Source organism: Corythoichthys intestinalis, chromosome 13 (genome assembly GCF_030265065.1).
Source record: "Corythoichthys intestinalis isolate RoL2023-P3 chromosome 13, ASM3026506v1, whole genome shotgun sequence".
In the NCBI taxonomy this organism is placed as follows: Eukaryota; Metazoa; Chordata; class Actinopteri; order Syngnathiformes; family Syngnathidae; genus Corythoichthys; species Corythoichthys intestinalis.
Window position 1 is genome coordinate 15,983,362 of NC_080407.1, and position 21,912 is coordinate 16,005,273.

A 21,912-nucleotide genomic window follows, 5' to 3' on the forward strand; every position below is an offset into this window, starting at 1 on the left:
ACTAAAGCATTGGCTGGCTTCTATAATACAACAACTTATTAAGTTCTGTACATATGACCCTTCACCACAGAAGTAAACATATGGTGCACATCCATATGTTATAGTAAACATAAAATACTTACAGACATACGTCCAAACCGGAAACGTAACAGAAAGCATTCACGATTGTCAATGCGACTGCTAGACACCGTAATGTGTATGTTAATGAGCTTGTAATGTAAACAAAACTACTGTGACAAAAAATAGATGCAACGAATTATTCTGACCAGCAGGTGGGAGCAATGCCCCGCAAATGGTCAACTGCTTTCCTATACTCGTGTGTAAAGTCACTGTAAACTGTAAAGCCAGCACAATACATATTCTCGGTCCTATTAATAATGTTATTGGATATTTCCTATTATTGGACCGATAATTATCGGACTAATAATTATCGTGCACCAGTAATTTACACTGCACTTTCTGCTGATTTTGGGTTACTGAAAAGCAAGTGACTCAAGAATCTCCCTAAATGAATAGGAGTTGACTCAAAATCATCAAAATTGTTTTCGTAAACGATGACAATAACGAAAATATGTCGTTAACAACCAATTTTTTTCATGACGATAACGAGCTAAAAATGGGTTTTGGGAGACTAAAACATAACTAATGCCAGTTTTTGTCTGACGAGACGACAACGAGACGAAAATGCACAATAATTTCCGTCACACGTTCACAATATGTGACATTTCATGTATTGTTAGCCTGCATCACAGCCGCAGCTGGTTGTGTCACTCATGTGATGTGCTGCTGGTTTCCAGTCTCCAGGCTAGCACACACGGTAACATTTGTTTTCTCCTCTTGGCCAGACTATGCAATGTTGCTTTAGCCTTTAAAGGTCCGTGCTGAGTGATCATCACACACTAAATATAACTTGTAGCGTGAGCATAGCATTCATGTTTGGGTTAGCATTCCGCAAATGCTTACATCTTGCGTCCTCTTAAACTCTCTGACAACTTTTTTTTACATCTAAAAAAACGTGGCGTCAACTTGGACAGAAGTAATTGAAAATAATGTACTGTTTTCCTGGCAAGTGTGTATTAACAGGAATTTGGTGTTGTCCTTGTAGACGTAACAATATGTGCTTGCCTGTCAATGTTCATTCGAAATACAGTGGTATGAAAAAGTATCGAAACCTTTTGGAATTTCTTATATTTCTCATAAAACGACCATCAAATGTGATCTGATCTTTGTCAAAATCACACAGATGTAAAAACAGTGTCTGCTTTAACTAAAACCACCCTTGACATTAATAGGTTTTCATATTTTAATCAGGATAGCATGCAAACAATGAGAAAAGGGGGGGGGGGGAATAAATCAGTGAACCCTCTGCCTAAGGACAATTAAAGAGCAATTGAAGCCAATTTTTACTAAACAATTTAAGTCAGGTGTGTGCCCAATCACTGCTGAGTGGTTTAAAGCTGCCCTGCCCACTATAAAACACACACCTGGTAAGAAATGTCTTGATGAGAAGCATTGTCTGATGTGCATCATGGCTCGGTCAAAAAAGCTGTCTGCAATAAAGGATTGTTGATTTGTATAACGCTGGGAAAGGATACAAAACCATCTCTAAAAGTCTGGATGTTCATCAATCGACAGTAAGAAAAGTGTCTACAAATGGAAAGAGTTTGGCACTGTTGCTTCTGTCCCAAGGAGTGGCCGTCCACCAAAGATGACACCAAGAGTTCAGCGCAGAATACTCAGAGAGGTAAAAAAAGAACCCTAGATTGTCTGCCAAAGACTAACAGAAATCCCTGGCACAGTCCAATATCTCTGTGCACACATCAACTGTATGTAAAACTATGACCAAGAATGGTGTTCATGGCAGGACTCCACGGAGGAAGCCACTGCTGTCTTAAAAAAAAGAAAGAAAAAAAACACACACAAAAAACATTGTTGCTTGTTTAATGTTCGCAAAAAGGTGCTTGGACACGACACAGAAGTTTTGGCAAAATATTTTGTACTCTGATGAAACCAAAGTTTCATGTTGGGGAGTAACACACAACGTCATGTTTGGAAGAAAAATGGAACAGCTCACCAACATCTACACCTCATCCCCACTGTGAAGCATGGTGGAGGGAGCATCATGATTTGGGGCTGTTTTGCTACCTTAGGGACTGGATAACTTGCAATCATTAATGGAAGAATGAATTCAAAAGTTTTACAGGAAAACCTGAGGCCGTCTGACAGACAGTTGAAGATAAATAGAGGACGGATGCTGCAACAACACAATGACACAAAATATAGAAGTATATCAACTTCAGAAAGGTTTCAGAAGAACAAAATACACATTCTGGAGTGGCCAAGTCAATGTCCAGACTTGAACCCCATTGAGATGCTGTGGCATGACCTAAAAACAGCAATTCATTCCAGACATCCCAGGAATTTGAATGAACTAGCTTTGAAGAGATGAATTGGTCAATATTAGTCCTGATCGATGTGCAATACTGATCTGCAGCTACAGGAAGCGTCTGGTTGAATTTATTGCTGCCAAAGGGGGCGGGGGGCACAAAATACTAAATGTGATGGTTCACTGACTTATTTTTCCCCCTTCTGTCATTGTTTGCAGACTATCCTCATTAAAATATGAACGCCTATAAATTTTTGGGTGGTTTTAGTTAAAGCTGACACTGTTTTTTTCATCTGTGTGATTCTGACAAAGATCATATCACATTTGATGGTGATTTCATGCAGAAATGTGAGAAATTCCAAAAGGTTCAGATTCTTTTTCATACCACTGTAGCTGGAAACCTTCATTTATTTACTCATCTTAGGAGTACATTTTTTTAATTTTACTGACGAAAACATTTTTCAGTTTCCTGTTCTTAGCTGAAAGGAGTGGCACCCGGCGGGGTCTTCTGCTGCTGTAGCCCATCTGCCTCAAAGTTCGACGTACTGTGCGTTCAGAGATGCTCTTCTGCCTACCTTGGTTGTAACGGGTGGTTATTTGAGTCAGTGTTGCCTTTCTATCAGCTCAAACCAGTCTGGCCATTCTCCTCTGACCTCTGGCATCAACAAGGCATTTCCGCCCACAGAACTGCCGCTCACTGGATATTTTTTCTTTTTCGGACCATTCTCTATAAACCCTAGAGATGGTTGTGCGTGAAAATCCCAGTAGATCAGCAGTTTCTGAAATACTCAGACCAGCCCTTCTGGCACCAACAACCATGTTCAAGGTCTCTCAAATCACCTTTTTCCCCATACTGATGCTCGGTTTGAACTGCAGGAGATTGTCTTAAACCATGTCTACATGCTTAAATGCGCTCAGTTGCCGCCATGTGATTGGCTGATTAGAAATTAAGTGTTAACAAGCAGTTGGACAGGTGTACCTAATAAAGTGGCCAGTGAGTATATATTCAGATTGTAAAAGATGGCCTTCAGTACATTTCTTATAGATGATATCAGTCTAATCATTATTGCTCTATACGCTGCATGTTTACATAAATATATTTTCATCTTAAATTAATGCAGAAAATGCACAAATTAGTGTGTAAAGATTCACCAGAATGCAGGAAATTACGTAGTTGATACTCTAAATGTGTGTGTGTGTGTCGGCACTGGTTGTGGGGCCCAAAATCCCTGGATTATCGATAACCTTTTGGGCTATGATCTGTTTTTTGATATATTGTCACATCCCTACAAAAAATACACTCACGTATAAAATCAAATGTACTATTAATTTGCAGGTCTTCACAAAAAATCAATCAGGATGCGGCGGCTAATCCTGAATGCTGTCTGAAAAAATGCTGTTTTTTCCCCTTACAAAGAGAAAGCAATGAGTGAATGAACAGGCCATTTAGGGAAACCCCGCAGGGTGATCGTGGGGGTTTTCAAGGTTGAGTCCTCCTACAATGCGTACGTGTGTATGTCGTCCTCTGGGTCTCAGTAACATTCAAGCAGGCTGATATCTCCGCTCACACTGGGAATAAAAAAAAGCAAAACACGCTAGCGTGTGCGCGTGAGGGTGCGTGTGCTGACACTGCCCGAGCGCCGGCGGCCATCACAAGTCTCTCGGGTCAGATGGGAGGGAATGAATGGGGGGGGTTAACAGCTGTTGGTGAAGAACATTCTCTGCATAGTAAGCATGCAAGCCCAGAGTAGGAATTATCATTGCTTTTATTGGACAGAAATAAAAAGCTGGTAATTTGACGCAAACATCCCAAGGTTGTATGCATTCACGCTGTCGCATAACCAAACGAGCTAAGGCTGCTTTTCCACTATAACTCACTGAAGCTCAGCCGCGTTTAATAACTTCTCTTCCCGTTCCCTTTCAATCTTCACCACGCACTTTTCCAATTACAAATCTCTAGTGCTCTAGTATCAATTGGGCTTAAAGCAATTTTCCGCCAACGAATTGCAATCATTTTCAGAGCAGCAGTGAAAAAAACAACAATGTTGTAATAAAAGATTGTTATGACAAATAATTTAGGTAGAACGCTGAGGACCTGTTTAAAGTCCTCTTCTGTTGTTGACATCTTGAGCCAGATCTCAAAATGTCCACACATCCCCAAGCGAGGGCAATAGCTCGCACATGATCTTAACACAAAAACACACACCCAGACGACTGCACAAAACCGGCGCATCCAACGGAGTAAAAGATTATGTAATCTCTCAGTGAGACTTTTTAAAGCAAGACAGTGTCCCTCAGCCAATGGCTTTGATTCGAGGAAACAGCACTCAAATTGCTGCAGTCAGCTTTGTCTCCTGCCACAACTTGTTTGGAGCAAGGTTGACAATCATTACATGGATTGCAAGGGTACTTCAGAATGTTGTGTACATTCAAATAGCAATGTCAACTAATTTGTTTCTAATCTAAATAGCTAAAACTCCCCCTGGACCAGAGATGAGACTATGTCAACAGTCAAGAATCTGCATTGGGCAAGGTGATGATGCTGGAACTTTAGTTTGGTGCTGATCCAGTGAGATTTACAAAGATGACTGTCTGAAGAAGACATCAAAATTCCCTCAGTCCTTGATGAAATGGGGCTGCATGTCAGGCAAAGGCACTGGGGAGATGGCTGTGGTTAAATCGTCAATAAAGGCACAAGTTTAAATTGACATTTTAGACAGTTTTCTTATCCCTTCAATCGCCTTAGATCTGCTCGTTAGTCAGCAGTTAAAAAAAGTGCAGTTATCACTAGAGATGTCCCGATCGATCGGGTCCGATCACGTCATTTTCAAAGTATCGGAATTGGCAAAAAATATCGGCCATACCTTTTTTTAATATATATATATTTTTTAATTAAATTGTTTTCTAATTGTATTTAACGTTACAGACATATTGTGTTACACTCTTCCAGAGTCTTTAGTTTAAGCTTAAGGTAGGGTTATCAAATTTATCGCATTAACGGCGAGAATTAATATTTTTTTTATATTTATCACGTGACAAAACTTAACGCAATTAACGCATGCGCTTTTACTTATACAGTATATAGAGCTAAAAGGCAGCGTATAATGAGTAGAGTGAATTTTGGCAGCCTTTGGAGCCTTTTTTTTTAAATGGCTTAAGCCTTACAATCCCTCTCCCAACGATTAGAATAATCGTGGGAAGCAATGTGGGGAAGAAAGGTAGTAGCTGATCTTTTTCTTAACACCCTATGTTACTGCCCAACGCAGAGATGATATATCACGACGCACAGCCATGGTTGCACTTCCCATCATGCATTTGGGCAGAAGTTAAATGGCTACAGTATCATTTACTGAAAGCTCAACAAATACACTAGATGGCAATATTTAGTCACAATATACAAAGTCACATTTATCCGTTAAGAATTACTAGTCTTTCTATCCGTGGATCCCTCTCACAGAAAGAATGTTAATAATGTAAATGCCATCTTGAGGATTTATTGTCATAATAAACAAATACAGTACTTATGGACTGTATGTTGAATGTATATATTCGAGTTTTATACATTTTTTTCTTAATGCATTGCCAAAATGTATATGATCGGGAAAAATTATCGGGAATGATTGGAAGTGAATCGGGAGCAAAAAAAAAAGCAATCGGATCGGGAAATATCGGGATCGGCAGGTACTCAAACTAAAACGTTTGGGATCGGATCGGGAGCAAAAAAACATGATCGGAACAATCCTATTTATCACACCTTGGAGGGCTGCTGGACCAAGTGGATTCACAAGAATCACGGCTCCAACAAGAGAGATGTCTCTTGAGACCAAGGAGAGGATTATCAAACTTCTTGAAGAAGGTAACGGTACACATATTGGTTGCCAAAGACGTGGGCTGTTCACAGTCAGCTGTATCAAAAAACTGGACCAAGTACAAACAGAAACAGCATGGCAAGGTTGTTAAAGTTAAGCAAACTGGTAGACCGAGGAAGACATCCAAACGTCATGACGAACAACTGAAATCCATATGTCTTGGGAGGAAGCCGGAGTCAAGGTATGTGACAGAACTGTGCAAAATGGCTGACAACCGGCGGCGTGTCGCAAACCTCCCTTGGTCCTCTTCGCGTGCCCGCCCACATAGCGTTTTCCTCAGCTTGGCCCCCGCTCCGATGTCGGCCGGTTTGTCCACCGAGAATGCCCTATTTTCGGCGTTCATTACCCTCTCTCCGTAACTTGCTCGCCACCGGAGGATGGCTGATCGCTGAGGCCATAACTCCACCGCCGTTTGTGACATGAGTCGGGGTAGTTTTGTGTGATTTTTCGTTTTCGAAAAGCAAGAAAAAGGCTTGGAAAAGCCACTCGGTTCGGGTTAGCATGACGGCTAGCTGTCACGCCTCCTGTTTTCTTTACATTGTCAGTTTACATTGTCTTTACAGTTTCCCCTTTTATCCCCGGCGACGAGCACTGCCTGTCCGCCGGGGCAGCAGCAGAACGACAAGCTAGAACTCGCTCACCTCCAGGGGCTGGCCGATCGGTGAAGACAATCAACTCCACCGCCGTGTGTGACATGGGTCGGGGTAGTTTCGCTTTCATGTCGGCTAGCTTTCACACCTCCTGTTTTGTTTACGCTCTTTCCTCTGTCACCTAACCCAGGGCAGGGAAATGATAAAAGCCGGACTAACTCCGGTGGCATAAAATACTGTTCGGTAGGTGCTAGGAGTCGGCGGTTTTGACCATTATGCAGTAATTTTGCCCTGTCGTAAAAATACTGAGATAAAAAGAATATCCCGTAAAAATATTGGATTAGATTTTTAAACAATGGTGACATTTTGCTGCTCTCTGTCGCATTTTCCTAATTCTGACTCTTCCCTCTCAACGGGCTGAATTCTAAATCAGCTGAAATCTTTACCCTGCCGAAGTCATCATCCAGCTGTGGACGCTAGAGCGCTATAATGACAGGCAGGGCTAAATGGCAGATTAAAAGACTCATTTCTGGTCATCTGCGCTTTGCCAAATTGGTGTATATAGTCGAATCATCTCAAAATATGATTTTAATTCACATTATAATGCTATTTAAGATTTTTTATGCTGTCATGGGCACTTTAAATTTGAGGTACAGGCATGTTAGATGGTTAGGTTCGGTCAAAAGATTCCTGAAAAACTGTGTCAGGACGATCATTCTATTTCTGGTTTTGAGACGAGGATTGATTGACTTTTCAGTTCAGTTCCCACAACCCTAAGGCAAAGGTTCACTTTAGGTCTAGTCTCAAGCATCACAGTAATCAATGTATAAAACATTGTGAAGGAAATTCAAGTTAAAGAGGAATTAAGATCAGTTTTCATCGGAGTTCAATTTGAGTTCAAAATCAAATTCGGAAGGTATTCGTCGTGATCTCAGAGTCGACTTTCAAAAACTCTGTCTTGATCTGGAGCTTGTTTTGTTCACGTTCTTGGTCTTGACTTCAAAAGGTATAGATCTTGAAAGCACAACACTACCGCGGATTGTTAAATTATGGATAAGCAGACCAAAAACTCAAAGGTCTGGCCAGTCTGAGACAAGACCAAAACCTTCAAAATCTGGAGACCAAGGGACCGAGTGTCATTTTAAAAATTGAATAGAGCATAAGCGGATTTTAAGGGGGGGCCAGGGGGGGCCAGCCCAGGTGGCCGAAAAGTGCCATTGCATGAAACTGACTTTCCTGTATATAGAAAAGTTGTACAGCAATAAAACTGCAACAAAAATGAATGAAATGAACAAAAAATATATATTTTTATAGAAGGTCAGAATTATTTTTCGAACAGATTATGTGGCTAGCACCCTAGACGGTCATTTGCTTTCCATATAATTTAAAAAGAATTAGGGGAGGGCAATTTTTTTTTCAAATGATTATTTTCTTTGATTGAAAACGTTTTTTTTTTTTTTTATTGAAGCAACTTTTTGGGGGGATTGAATGATTTAGACACAAATGTTCTACCCATAAATGGGCCAAACACAAAAAGGATTGCTGCAATCAAAGAAAACTTTCTCAATGAAAAATTAAGTGTTCAAATGCAAATTTTTCAATCTCAATTTTTTTTTTTTACATTCAAAAACGTTTTCTAAGATTTAAATTTTTCTTTTTCTGAATGAAGTGATTTTTCTTTTTTAAAGTATATATTTTTTTAAGCAACTTAGTTTTTGATTGAATAATGAAGACAAAAACGTCCTAGTCAAAATGTGGCCCAAACACAAATCAACATTACTTCAATCAAAAAAGTTGCTTCAATCAAAAAAAAAAAAAAAAAAATTGACTCTAAGCCCCAAAAAAATTCAATTAAAAAAAACAAACAAACAAACAAACGTTCACATGCATTTTTTTTTAGTTTCAAATTTATTTTTGCATTCAAACAAATTTTTGATTGAAGCGACTTTGTTTTGAAGCAATTTTTTTTTTTTTAATTGACGCAACTTTTTTTTAATAATAAAGACACAAATCTACAGTACCTCCGTATGGCTCCGCCCAGGGGATACAATTTTCGACTAGAGTAACTGCATTGGCACAACACCGGAGGGGGCAATGATCACAACATACTACTCAGCAGATTGGAACAGTGGGTAGGGCTTACTGAAACTATTCTTCAGTGGTTCACATCCTATTTACATGATAGGGATTTCTTTATGTCAATCGGAAACCATCAGTCAGAACGAACCAAATTCACGTGTGGAGTGCCTCAAGGGTCAATTCTTGGACCACTCTTGTTTAACCTCTCTATGCTTCCCTTAGCTCAGATTATGGAACAGTATGACGTCTCCTATCACACCTATGCCAATGACACACAACTGTACATTTCTGTCTCCCTACATGATAGTCCCTTAGTCTCCCTGAGTAAATGCATTCATCAAATCAATGAATGGATGTGCCAGAATTTTCTCCAGTTAAATGTGGAGAAGACAGAAGTGATCATTTTTGGGCCAAAAAAGGAAAGGTCAAAGATAAGCAGGCACCTTAGCACAATGTCACTTACAGCAACAAATCAAGTCAGGAACCTTGGCGTAATTATTGACTCAGACCTAAAATTTGATTGCCATCTAAAGTCCGTCACTAAATCTGCTTATTACCACCTAAAAAATATACCCAGAATTAAGGGGCTTATGACTCAACAAGACATGGAAAAACTTATGCATGCATTCATTTTCAGCAGATTGGACTATTGCAACAGTATATTTATAGGTCTTGATAAAAAATCAGTCAGGAAGCTGCAGCTAGTACAGAATGCTGCAGCCAGAGTCCTCACAAATACAAGGAAGCTGGACCACATTACACCGGTTTTGAAATCGCTACACTGGCTTCCAGCGAGTCAAAGGATAGACGATAAAATACTACTGCTCGTCTACAAAACACTTAATGGCCTTGGACCAAAATACATGCTTGATTTGTTAGATTCCTATGAGACATCCAGACCCCAAAGGTCGTCTGGAACCGGTCTCCTGCATGTTCCAAGAACAAGAACCAAGCAGGGTGAGGCAGCATTTAGTCATTATGCTCCTCACCTATGGAACAAGTTACCAGAACGTCTGAAGTATGCTCAAACTGTTAGCGCCTTTAAATCAGGGCTAAAAACTCTTTTGTTTAGCACTGCATATCCAGAACTGTCAATATATTTCAATCTACTTGCTTTCTATTCCTCTTGTGCTTACCTCCATTGCTGATTTCAATTATTATTAGTAGAAGGAGTTTTTGTTTTATTTCTATTTATTTTATTCTATTTGTGATTAAATTCAATTTTTATGTATGATTTTAATTACTATTTTGATTGTCTTGGTTTTTACATTGTATTGATTTAAATGCGATTTTTATGATCTTGATGTGATGGAAATCACTTTGAATTGCCTTGTGTTGAATTGTGCTATATAAATAAATTTGCCTTGCCTTGCCTTGCCTTGCCTTACCATATTCAACGGTTGACGATCTTGGCGAAATGTATCGCCTAGGCAGCCAGAAAAAACACAAAAAAATCACAAAAAACGCTCATTGTTAACTTATTAATATAAATATTCTTGTAAGTTGATTTTATTGCTGACACTGCGTTTCGGGGTCATCAACATCTTGTGCCCCCCCTGCCCCAAAAGTCAAACTCCGCCTATGGAATAGAGTTCCTAACTTTTACCTTGAAGTGTAAACCCTTGTCGGTTTTCACTTGTCATGTAAATAGTCATCTGACAAATCGAAGCGTTCTCCATCAAATGCTTGGTTTTTAGCATTAAGAAGATCAGTTGTGTTTTTATGTATGCTAGGAGAACTAGGGACTTGGCTCTCTTCCCTACACTTTCCTCTAAATTGAATTGATTGGCTTGGATGCCTCTCCAAAATGCAGGCTCATTGGTATGTGCGATTGGTCATCTGGCGGGACACGAAGCGACGCGTCTTCCCTGTGATGGCTTTACACAAATTTTAGGACAATTTGGAATTTTTGGGCGACTCTTACCAGCGTTGTCGCAGAGAATGTCCTCTGCTGAAAACCCCTTGACCTGGCTACGGGCGCAAAACATCTCCGAGGCTTGACAGCGCGACTCCTGCTGCAATCTGTAATTACCAACAGTGCAATCAGCGGCCTCGTTAATTTCCCCTGACTGGCAGCAGTTGACGGCTCAATTGCAGAGAATGCACTGGTACAACTTGATAAGTAAATGGAACTGACGTCTTGGAGAAGACGTTGCCTTCAATGACTGCACACGGAAAAGTGCATATTCTACTTATTATACTTGCTCTTCGATGCACCATCTGGCACAATCCCAATTTGAACGAGAAACTGCAATTTCTGGAGAAATTACGATGGGGCTGTGCTGTGTTAGGTACATATCTACACGACCTATTGACTTGGGGACATTTCAGGGACACTTTTGGGGACAATGTTGATTTCAGGTCACTTTGATGCACAAAGCCGTCAGTGGCATCAACTTACTTTGGAGGCAGTTTCATGTCAGTGGGCTCTAATGGTAAGTGTATGGTCAAAAATCGAAACCACAATTTTTTCTGCGATTGAAAATGAATGGGAAATTTGGACGTACATTTCTGTCAATGGCATGGACGTGCATGGCTGTCAGCGGCATCGAATTACTTGTGTGCCAGTTGAATGTCAGTGGGCTGTAATTCTGAGTGTATGGACACAAATAAAAACCATACATGTTTTTCTGCCATTAAAAATGAATGGGAAATTTGGACGTACATGGCCGTCAATGTCATGGATGTGCATGCCTGTCAATGGCATTGTCTTACTTGGGCGCAAGTTGAATGCCAATGGGCTGTAACGGTAAGTTTTTCATCAACAATCACAACCACAGAGGTAAAATGAATGGGAAATTTGGACGTACATGGCTGTCATTGGCACTGACTTACATCCCCATTAGAAATGAATGGGCACGTTTTGGGGGAATTTTGAGGGAACCGTAAATTTTTGGCAAATTCTGTATACTACTTTTATGCCGCCTACTGTCCTGTAATATTTTATGTGTAAATTATGCGATTTGGTCAAACCAGAGACTTCATAATGATATTGACAGGTCAGATTGAATCTTCAGTGCTCCACACCTTCAAGTTGGGGGCCATCCCCCAATCCGCTTCAGTTATTCGCAGTCGCAGTGACACATACAGCGATCCAACGCCGGATTTATGTTGAAAAAGTACAACAGCTGTACCGCATAAAAACAGGAAGGATTGTCTCAGTAATGATTTGTTCCAGGATTCAAGGTAATTACTATATTTTAAGAATGTTCAACGTAAAAAGCTCTTTGTTGTAAGGCTGCCGCTAAATTGTCTAACAGACTACTATCATTCTTCGACATATTTACGTAAAATAAATGCTAACTGGATGTTTTTTTTTGTTGTTGTTGCTTTTAACGAACAATCAGGACTGTTTTACGTCCGTATCTATAAAAATTTCAGAGATTTAAGCATTTATTCACAAGAATTTTCACCGGAAAAGTGCTGTTTACATATGGCGGCCGCCACATTAATAAACAGACTAGCATCATTCTTCGACATATTTACGTTAAATAAATGCAAACTTTTTTTTTTTTGTGCTTTTTACCAAGAATCGAGACTGTTTGACATGAATATCTATCAAGAATTAAGGGATTTAAGCATCTATTCACAAGAATTTTAACCAGAAAAGCTCTGTTTACATATGGCGCCCGCCACATTGACTGAAAGACTAGCATCGTATTTCAACATATTTACGTAAAATAAATACCACCTGCACGCTTCTGTTTTTTTTTTTTTTTTGCTTTAACCAAGAATCGAGACTGTTTTACGGCCATATCTATAAAGAGTTCAGGGATTTGAGGATTCATTCACAATAATTTTCACCAGAAGAAGCTCTTTGTTAACATATGGCGGCCGCTAATTTCCTTACTGATTAGCCTCATAGTTCGCAATTTTTACGAAGAGTAAATGCTCCATGCACGTTTTTTTTTTTTGCTTTAACCAAGAAACGAGACTGTTTTATGTCCATATCTATAAAGAATTCAGGGATTTGAGGATTTATTCACAAGAATTTTCACCTGAAAAAGCTCTTTGTTTACATAAGGCGGCCGCTACTTTGACTGACAGACTAGCATCGTACTTCGACATATTTACGAAAAATAAATGCTAACTGCACTTTTTTTTTTTACATTTAACCAAAAATCGTGACTGTTTTATGTCCATAACTATTAAGAATCCATGGATTTAAGCATTTATTCACAAGAATTTTCACCGGAAAAGCTCTGTTTACATATGGCGGCCCCCACTTTGACTGACAGACTAGCATCGTTCTTCGACATATTTACGTAAAATAAATGCTAAATGCATGGTTTTTATTTTTAACCAAGGACAGAGGCTGTTTTATGTCCATATCTATGAAGAATTCAGGGATTTGAGCATTTATTCACAAGAATTTTCACGGAAAAGCTCTGTTTACATATGGCAGCCGCCACTTTGTCTGACAGACTAGCATTGTACGTCGACATATTTGCATGAAATAAATGCTAACTGCACGATTTTTTCACTTTTAACCAAGTATTGAGACTGTTTTACGCCCATATCCATAAAGGATTCAGAAATTTAAGCATTTATTCACAAGAATTTTCATCAGAAAAGCTCTGTTTACGTATGGCGGCCGCCACTTTGACTGACAGACTAGCAACGTTCGACATTTTTACGTAAAATGAATGCTAATTGCACTTTTTTTTTTTTTTTTTTTTTTTTGCTTTTAACAGAGAATCAAGACTGTTTCACGTCCATATCTATAAAGAATTCAGGGATTTAAGCATTGATTCGCAAGAATTTTAACCACAAAAGCTCTGTTTACAAAAGGCGGCCGCCACATTGACCAACAGACTAGCATCGTACTTTGACATATTCACGAAAAATAAATGCTGACTGCACTTTTTTTTTTTTTTTTTTTTTTTTTTTATTTAACTAAGAATCAAGACTGTTTTACGTCCATAAATATTAAGAATTCAGGAATTTAAGCATTTATTCAAAAGAATTTTCACCGGACAAAGCTCTGTTTACGTTTGGCGGCCGCCACTTTGACTGACAGACTAGCATCGTTCTTCGACATATATACGTAAAGTAAATGCTAAATGCACGGTTTTTTTACTTTTAACCAAGAATCGAGGCTGTTTTATGTCCATAACTATAAAAAATTCAGGAATTAAAGCATTTATTCACAAGAATTTTCACCGGAAAAGCTCTGTTTACATATGGCGGCCGCCACTTTGACTGACAGACTAGCATCGTTCTTCGACATATATACGTAAAGTAAATGCTAAATGCACGGTTTTTTACTTTTAACCAAGAATCGAGGCTGTTTTATGTCCATAACTATAAAAAATTCAGGAATTAAAGCATTTATTCACAAGAATTTTCATCGGAAAAGATCTGTTTACATATGGCGGCCGCCACATTGACTGACGGACTAGCATCGCTCTTCGACATATTTACGTCAAAATAAATGCGAAATGCATGGTTTTTTTTTTTTTTTTTTTATACTTTTAACCAGGAATCGAGACTGTTTTACGTCCATATCTATAAAGAATTCGTGCATTTAAGTATTTTAAGAATTTTCAACAGAAAAAGCTCTTTGTCTGTGATTCCACTCGGTCAGTTTTGACGGCCACGCCAACAATGCAGGCCCCCTATTAATGGGCCCCGTGTCCCGTCAATACCATTATGTATGCATATTGTAGGACAAGATCATTTTTTATGGTTCTTTTTTTTCCGTAAAACCCGAATTTACGGGCGAACGGAAAATTTGGAGGGGGGGTCATTCGAAAAATACCCTGTGTCGCGTGAAAATTCCTGTCATTTTGATATTTGAATAATAACGGTCGGTCAAATGGCTCAGGCTGTGCAGCCCCATTAAAAAAATAAATAAAAATGATTTTTACTGTAAGGGCCTTTGCCTTGCAAAGCCCCATAGAATCACTTGTCTATGATGCGTCTGTTGTTGTGAATGAGCGCAAAAAATAGTCACTAAATCGGTTCTTTACATGATCAAAAGTACTTAATACTTAGTTGCCCTTCTAGAAATACATCAAATTATCTTTGGAATCGATTGATAATCCATTAGCGCTCTATTACATACCACTTCAACCAAACCACTCGAAATCCACTGTGTGTTCTCCTGTAGAAATGTTTCTCTGTATTTCTTCCCTTTAGTTTGTTCATACTCCTTATCCGATTGACAGGCCAAATAAAAAGGATGAATAGCACGCTAATGGAAAAGCACTTTAAATCACCGTACATGTGGCACGAGAGCTTTTACATCCACCGACGTAGTTACCATCCATCTTATCATATTTACGGAAACATAATAAAGTAGCCTATACACTTGCAATAAAACAATGCATATCGAGCAACTGTGTGTGTAAACACAAATCGAACGTACGCCAGCAATAAAAAATTTTAAAAAGCCGTATCACGTCACATCTTTGAAAACGCTGTCATTTCTCCTTGTGTTTCGTATTGCGTTTCTCCATCGGTGTACCCTGTGCAGGTGATAAACCAACCGCATGATTGTTTTCATCATAGCTAGGCACAAGGGTGACATTTACACTACGAAACCAAATGTGATGAGCTATCAATCCCTCTTGCATATATTGCGTGCGCATTGGGTGTGAGTCACCGAGATGGTTTTTGCCGTCAGCTAAATTTGATGCAGGGTACACATCAGAGTGCATCTGAAGAAAACTTGATCACTTTGAGTAAACGTTCGTTTCGATGGAGTCCGCAAGCGAACGTCAATTTTGGAGACGCCTCGCCGAGGGCCCAAATGAAATGAACTGCCGAATTAAAGTGGCAGAAACATCACATCTCGAGTATGTAGCATTGAGAGAGGTTATTTCGTGATGAACGGAGGTAGAGTATGAAGAATATTGAGACGTTGCTCATGCGGGGAAGATAACAGATGCACACGCTCCGCACAGGGTTACAGTCCCAGCAGACGGCCTCGTTAAATTTGGGCGATTTTAATGACGACATAGTTGCTCTTGAAGTAAACACACCCAGATGGACGGTTACTACTCTGCTGTGCAACACAATGACTTTTAGTCTGTGTGGAATTGTAAGTAGTGGAATGTAATAAAGTCAAAGTACTTTGTTACTGTACTTAGCTTTTTGTGAATCTGTACTTTACTTGAGTACATACAGTGGGCCAAATAAGTAGTTAGTCACCCAGTAATTGTGCAAGTTCTCCCACTTGAAAATATTAGAGAGGCCTGTAATTGTCAACATGGGTAAACCTCAACCATGAGAGAAAATAAGTATTTGGAAAAAAGGGTGGAATAATGGTGGAAAATAAGTATTTGGTCAACACCAAAAAGTTCATCTCAATACTTTGTTATGTACCCTTTGTTGGCAATAACGGAGGCCAAACGTTTTCTGTAACTCTTCACAAGCTTTTCACACACTGTTGCTGGTATTTTGGCCCATTCCTCCATGCAGATCTCCTCTAGAGCAGTGATGTTTTGGGGCTGTCGTTGAGAAACACTGACTTTCAACTCCTTCCACAGATTTTCTATGGGGTTTAGATCTGGAGACTGGCTAGGCCACTCCAGGACCTTAAAATGCTTCTTACGAAGCAACTCCTTTGTTGCCCTGGCTGTGTGTTTGGGATCATTGTCATGCTGAAAGATCAAGCCACGTCTCATCTTCAATGATTTTCACTCGAAATCTCTCAATACATGGCCCCATTCATTCTTTTCTTTACACAGATCAGTCGTCCTGGTCCCTTTGCAGAAAAACAACCGCATAGCATGATGTTTCCACCCCCATGCTTCAGAGTGGGCATGGTGCAATTCAGTATTCTTTTTCCTCCAAACACGAGAACCTGTGTTTCAACCAAAAAGTTCCATTTTGGTTTCATCTGACCGTAACACATTCTCCTGGTCCTCTTCTGGATCATCCAAATGCTCTCTAGCAAACCGCAGATGGGCCTGGACGTGTACTGGCTTCAGCAGGGGGGACACGTCTGGCAGTGCGGGATTTGAGTCCTTGCCGGCGCATTGTGTTAATGATAGTAGCCTTTGTTACTGTGGTCCCAACTCTCTGTAGGTCATTCACTAGGTTCCCCCGTGTGGTTTTGGGATTTTTGCTCACAGTTCTTGTTATCATTTTGACGCCACGGGGTGAGATCTTGCATGGAGCCCCAGATCGAGGGAGATTATCAGTGGTCTTGTATACCTTCCATTTTCTAATAATTGCTCCCACAGTTGATTTCTTTACACCAAGCGAAGAGTGAAGAGTTACAGAAGAAGTTCGGCCTCCGTTATTGCCAACAAAGGGTACATAACAAAGTATTGAGATTCTTTTGGTATTGACCAAATACTTATTTTCCACCATGATTTGCAAATAAATTCTTGAAAAATCAAACAATGTGATTGCTCCCACAGTTGATTTCTTTACACCAAGCGTTTTACCTATTGCAGGTTCAGTCTTCCCAGCCTGGTGCAGGTCTACAATTTCGTCTCTGGTGTCCTTCGACAGCTCTTTGGTCTTGGCCATAGTGGAGTTTGGAGTGTGACTGACTGAGGTTGTGGACAGGTGTCTTTTATACCGATCATGAGTTAAAACGGGTGCCATTAATACAGGTAACGAGTGGAGCCTCGTTAGACCTCGTTAGAAGAAGTTAGACCTCTTTGACAGCCAGAAATCTTGCTTGTTTGTAGGGTGACCAAATACTTATTTTCCACCATGATTTGCAAATAAATTATTTAAAAAATCAAACAATGTGATTTTTTTTTTTTTCCACATTCTGTCTCTCGTGGTTGAGGTTTACCCATGTTGACAAGTACAGGCCTCTCTAATCTTTTCAAGTAGGAGAACTTGCACAATTGGTGGTTGGCTAAATACTTACAGTGCCCTCCATAATTATTTGATTTATAATAATTATGTGGTTTTTAGCTTCTAATATATATTTTTTGAAATAATATGGGACCTGAATGGAAAAAATAAAAATCCAACCTTCAATACAAGTGCATTTATTCAGTGGGGGAAAATCCCACATAAAGAAATAATTATTTGACATCAAATAATGTGTGTCACAATTATTAGCACCCCTGGTGTTAATACTTTGTACAACCCCGTTTTGTCAACAAAACAGCACCTAATCTTTTCCAATAATGTTTCACAAGATGGGAAAAGACAGAAAGAGGGCTCTTCAGCCATTCCTCTTTGCAGAATCTCTCTAAATCATCCAGAGACCTGGGTCCTCTCCTCTGTACTCTCCTCTTCAGCTCACCCCACAAGTTTTCAATGGGGTTGAGGTCTGTGGACTGAGATGGCCATGGGAGGAGCTTGATTTTGTGTCTGGTTAACCATTTCTGTGTAGATTTGGCCATATGTTTAGGGTCATTGTCTTGCTGAAAGAACCAGTGACGACCCATCTTCAGCTTTTGGGCAGAGGGCAACAGATTTTGATTTAAAATGTCCTGGTATTTCAAAGCATTCATGATGGCATGCACCCTAACAAGGTTCCCAGGGCCTTTGGAAGTGAAACAGCCCCACGGCATCACTGACCCACCCCCATACTTCACAGTGGGTATGAGGTGCTTTTCAGCATGCGCATCTTTCATGGCACGCCAGACCCACTTAGAGTGTTTGTTGCCAAAAAGCTCAATCTTGGTGTCATCTGACCAAAGCACACGGTCCCAGTTGAAGCCCCAATACCGCTTGGCGAACTCCAGACGTTTGCGTTTATGATTGTGAGTGAGGAAAGGTTTTCTCCGTGCATGCCTCCCAAACAGCTTGTTGGCATGTAGACAGCATTTTTGTGCATCTAGTGTAAAATCTGAGTCGTTTATAGCCATTTTAAGTTTTGTTATACTTATATTAAAAAGAATTAATTGGGATTTTATAAGGGAAGGACTTTTTTATGCCGCTGCTCATGGAGAATCATATATGGCTAAGCTAAGGTAGGTGCCTGTTTTGGTTTTAGGTCGATAGCAGCTTTGGTTTTGAAAAGCTTTTGAAGTTTTGTGTCATGTCAATAGGTTATGAAGTCTATAGACGTTGCGTTTTATTAAATTACTAAAAATATTCACTCGCTCTATAAAGGGTTAAGTGTCCTCAATGTCATCTTTTTTTTTTTCTTTTTTTTTTGGTGACCATTGTCCCTGAAACGGTTCAAATCAGAAGGCAATAAAAACTTTTTCTTCAACAATAAAAGGTTGCATTTTTAAAATAATCAATGTTTAATCTATCATTTTCGGCATTGAGTCCAGGCGACATAAAATGACGTAGCGGGCCATAATTGGCCCCGCGGGCTTTAATTTTGAAAGCTAAGCTTTCATTGGCCGCCTACAACACGGAAGTCCCACCTCCGTAACACGTGACATAAACATCTCTGCAGTTTTACCGGAAGCAAACCGCTCAGCAACTCGAGGGCTCAAAACATGACCCCTAAACGGCAAATTCCACGCGTTTCGTTGGTTCTTGGCTGTCTAACCTTCCTCCAGACGGTCCCCCCCGCGTCGGCGTACGATGCCGGGGACGCTGTGGCTCTTCTGCTGGGAACTGTCATCGCCATGGTGGGTTTCTGCGCCTGTCTGGGCTTGTACGCGAGGAAGCGGAACAGACTGTTGTGAGGACAGAGACACTTGTTCTGCGCTTGTCTTGCCTCGTTTTCATAAAACAACATATCTTCTGGATGTACTTCATATATGTGACTTTACCTGCCCTCCTTGGTGGAAGTTTGGCTGAAACCCGCAGAAATGCTCATAACCGGAAGTACTCAACTGACAAGAAGCGGAAGTCCGAAACTTGGACTAGACAACAAGTTGCACAGCTGTTTAAAAAAAGACCAAACACTGTCGTTGCCTCTATATAAATACTTGTATTCTGCGTATGATGTTGTTTTTCTAATCTTTTGTTTCTAAACGCTTCCAGTTGTCAGAAGCAAGCTACCGCAAGTGCTGTCAAAATAAAAGTCTTTGAAAAAGTGTCATCAAATCAAAATATTCTTTTTACATCATGGGAGTTAGGAATTTGCTTCAAATGAAATAATATAGTCTATCTTGCGATTTTATGTTAGAAAAAGGTCAGAAACCGCAGCAATTTAGCTGAAAGGGGTGAAAAAAAGATATCCAGAATGCTTTAATATCCTCCAAAATAAAACTCATATATGTCATAAAATGAGAATGAAGACACTCCATTAAAAATGCCACCTCCTGCCAAGAGCAGCACGTTTCATAGCTTAGGTACAAAGAAAAAGCATATTGTCCCACACGCTAGCGACATGACGGCTGCATGCTTGAGAAAACCAATTCTATGAATTTGTCATGGCGCCCAGGACGACTGAACAACAGCGAGCAAAGTGCTTGTCAATTATGCATTTACCGTACATGGGATGCCTTCTACCTTAAGTGAACTTGTCAGACTGACTTCACTAACATAGCTATAGCTAGCAAGACCGGACTCCTTGACGGCGATAGATGTCCAATGTATTTGATGATGTTGAACTCAACATTCAAAATCTGTTTGATGAGTTTTCTCACCGTTAGCGCTTAAGGTTAGTTTATGTTTATATTATGGAACTGTAATTGCACTAATAAACGGCCAATCCAGAGGCGGAACTTAGTGGGAGGCGACCGGGCCCAGGCCCCTTTAGCGTAAATAGGGCATAGTTAGACTTGCTAAGATTGCACTTTCAAAATAGCATTAAATGCGAATACAAAATAAAGTTCCTGAGTGTTCCTTCAAACGAGGCAGAATTGCACTTTCATTTAAAATGAATCAAAAATACCTTAGCTTACCCTCAAACGGTATTAAAAAATAAATAAATGTGGATCTAAGTACAACAAAAGAACAATGGGCTAACTTACATAGCAAAACTCTACTTGCTGAAATGCTATAAAATATATATATATATATATATATTTTAATGATCTTAACTCGTTCAAACACATTCACACTAAAAAAAGCTAAATATGCCAATAAACTAAATTAGGAATTGCATATTAGCATAAATAAAACTGTGTATAGCCAAAAATCACAGCCACACATGTTTTCCTGCCATTTAAAATGAATGGAAAATTTGGACGTGCATGGCCTGCAAAACTGCCATACACCCCAAAAGAAATGCCATATATCCGCCCCAAAATGACACAAACCAAAGTCCATTTTGCCACATACCCCCAAAAAATACCACATGTCAAATCCATTTTGCAAACTCAATTTTGCCTCATGGCAAAAAAATGCCACTTGCCAAAATCCATTATGTCACTTGGCAAAAAAATGCCACATGGCAAAATCCAATTTGCCACATGGCAATACAATTCCACATGGTAAAAAAACAATGTCACATGGCAAAATCCATTTTGCCACACGGCAAAAAATGCCACATGGCAAAATCCATTTTGTCACATGGTAAAAAAATGCCACATGGCAAAAAAAAATGCCACATGGCAAAATCAATTTTCTCACATGGTAAAAAAATGCCACATGGCAAAATCCATTTTGCCACATGGCAAAAAAATGGCACATGGCAAAATCCATTTTGCCACATGGCAAAAAATGCCACATGAAAAAATCCATTTTGCCACATGGCAAAAAAATGGCACATGAAAAAATCCATTTTGCCACGTGACAAAAAATGCCACATGGAAAAATCCATTTTGCCACATGGCAAAAATGCCACATGGTAAAAAAGCCACATGGCAAAATCCATTTTCCAACATGGCAATAAAATTCCACATGGTAAAAAACAATGTCACATGGCAAAATCCATTTTGCCACACGGCAAAAAATGCCACATGGCAAAATCCATTTTGTCACATGGTAAAAAAATGCCACATGGCGAAATCCATTTTGCTACATGGCAAAAGAATGCCACATGGCAAAATCCATTTTGCCACATGGTTAAAAAAATGCCACATGGCAAAATCCATTTTACCACACGGTAAAAAAATGCCACATTGCGAAATCCATTTTGCCACATTGCAAAAAATGCCACATGGCAAAATCCATTTTGCCACATGGCAAAAAACAATGTCACATGGCATAATCCATT

The 21,912-nt window shown here is 39.6% G+C and overlaps 1 protein-coding gene across 1 annotated transcript; it reads left to right on the forward strand.

The window, feature by feature from the left end:
* The first annotated feature begins 19,212 nt into the window (after positions 1-19,212).
* On the forward strand, positions 19,213-19,539 carry LOC130929133 (small integral membrane protein 30-like). The gene has a single exon (XM_057856083.1). It carries the CDS (start codon positions 19,298-19,300, stop codon positions 19,487-19,489), a length of 192 nt encoding a protein of 63 aa, XP_057712066.1. The 5' UTR covers positions 19,213-19,297; the 3' UTR covers positions 19,490-19,539.
* The last annotated feature ends 2,373 nt before the right edge of the window (positions 19,540-21,912 follow it).

Excerpts from the sequence above, each read along its gene's own strand:
- LOC130929133 (XM_057856083.1), top strand. The coding sequence starts at position 19,298 with ATGACCCCTAAACGGCAAATTCCACGCGTTTCGTTGGTTCTTGGCTGT.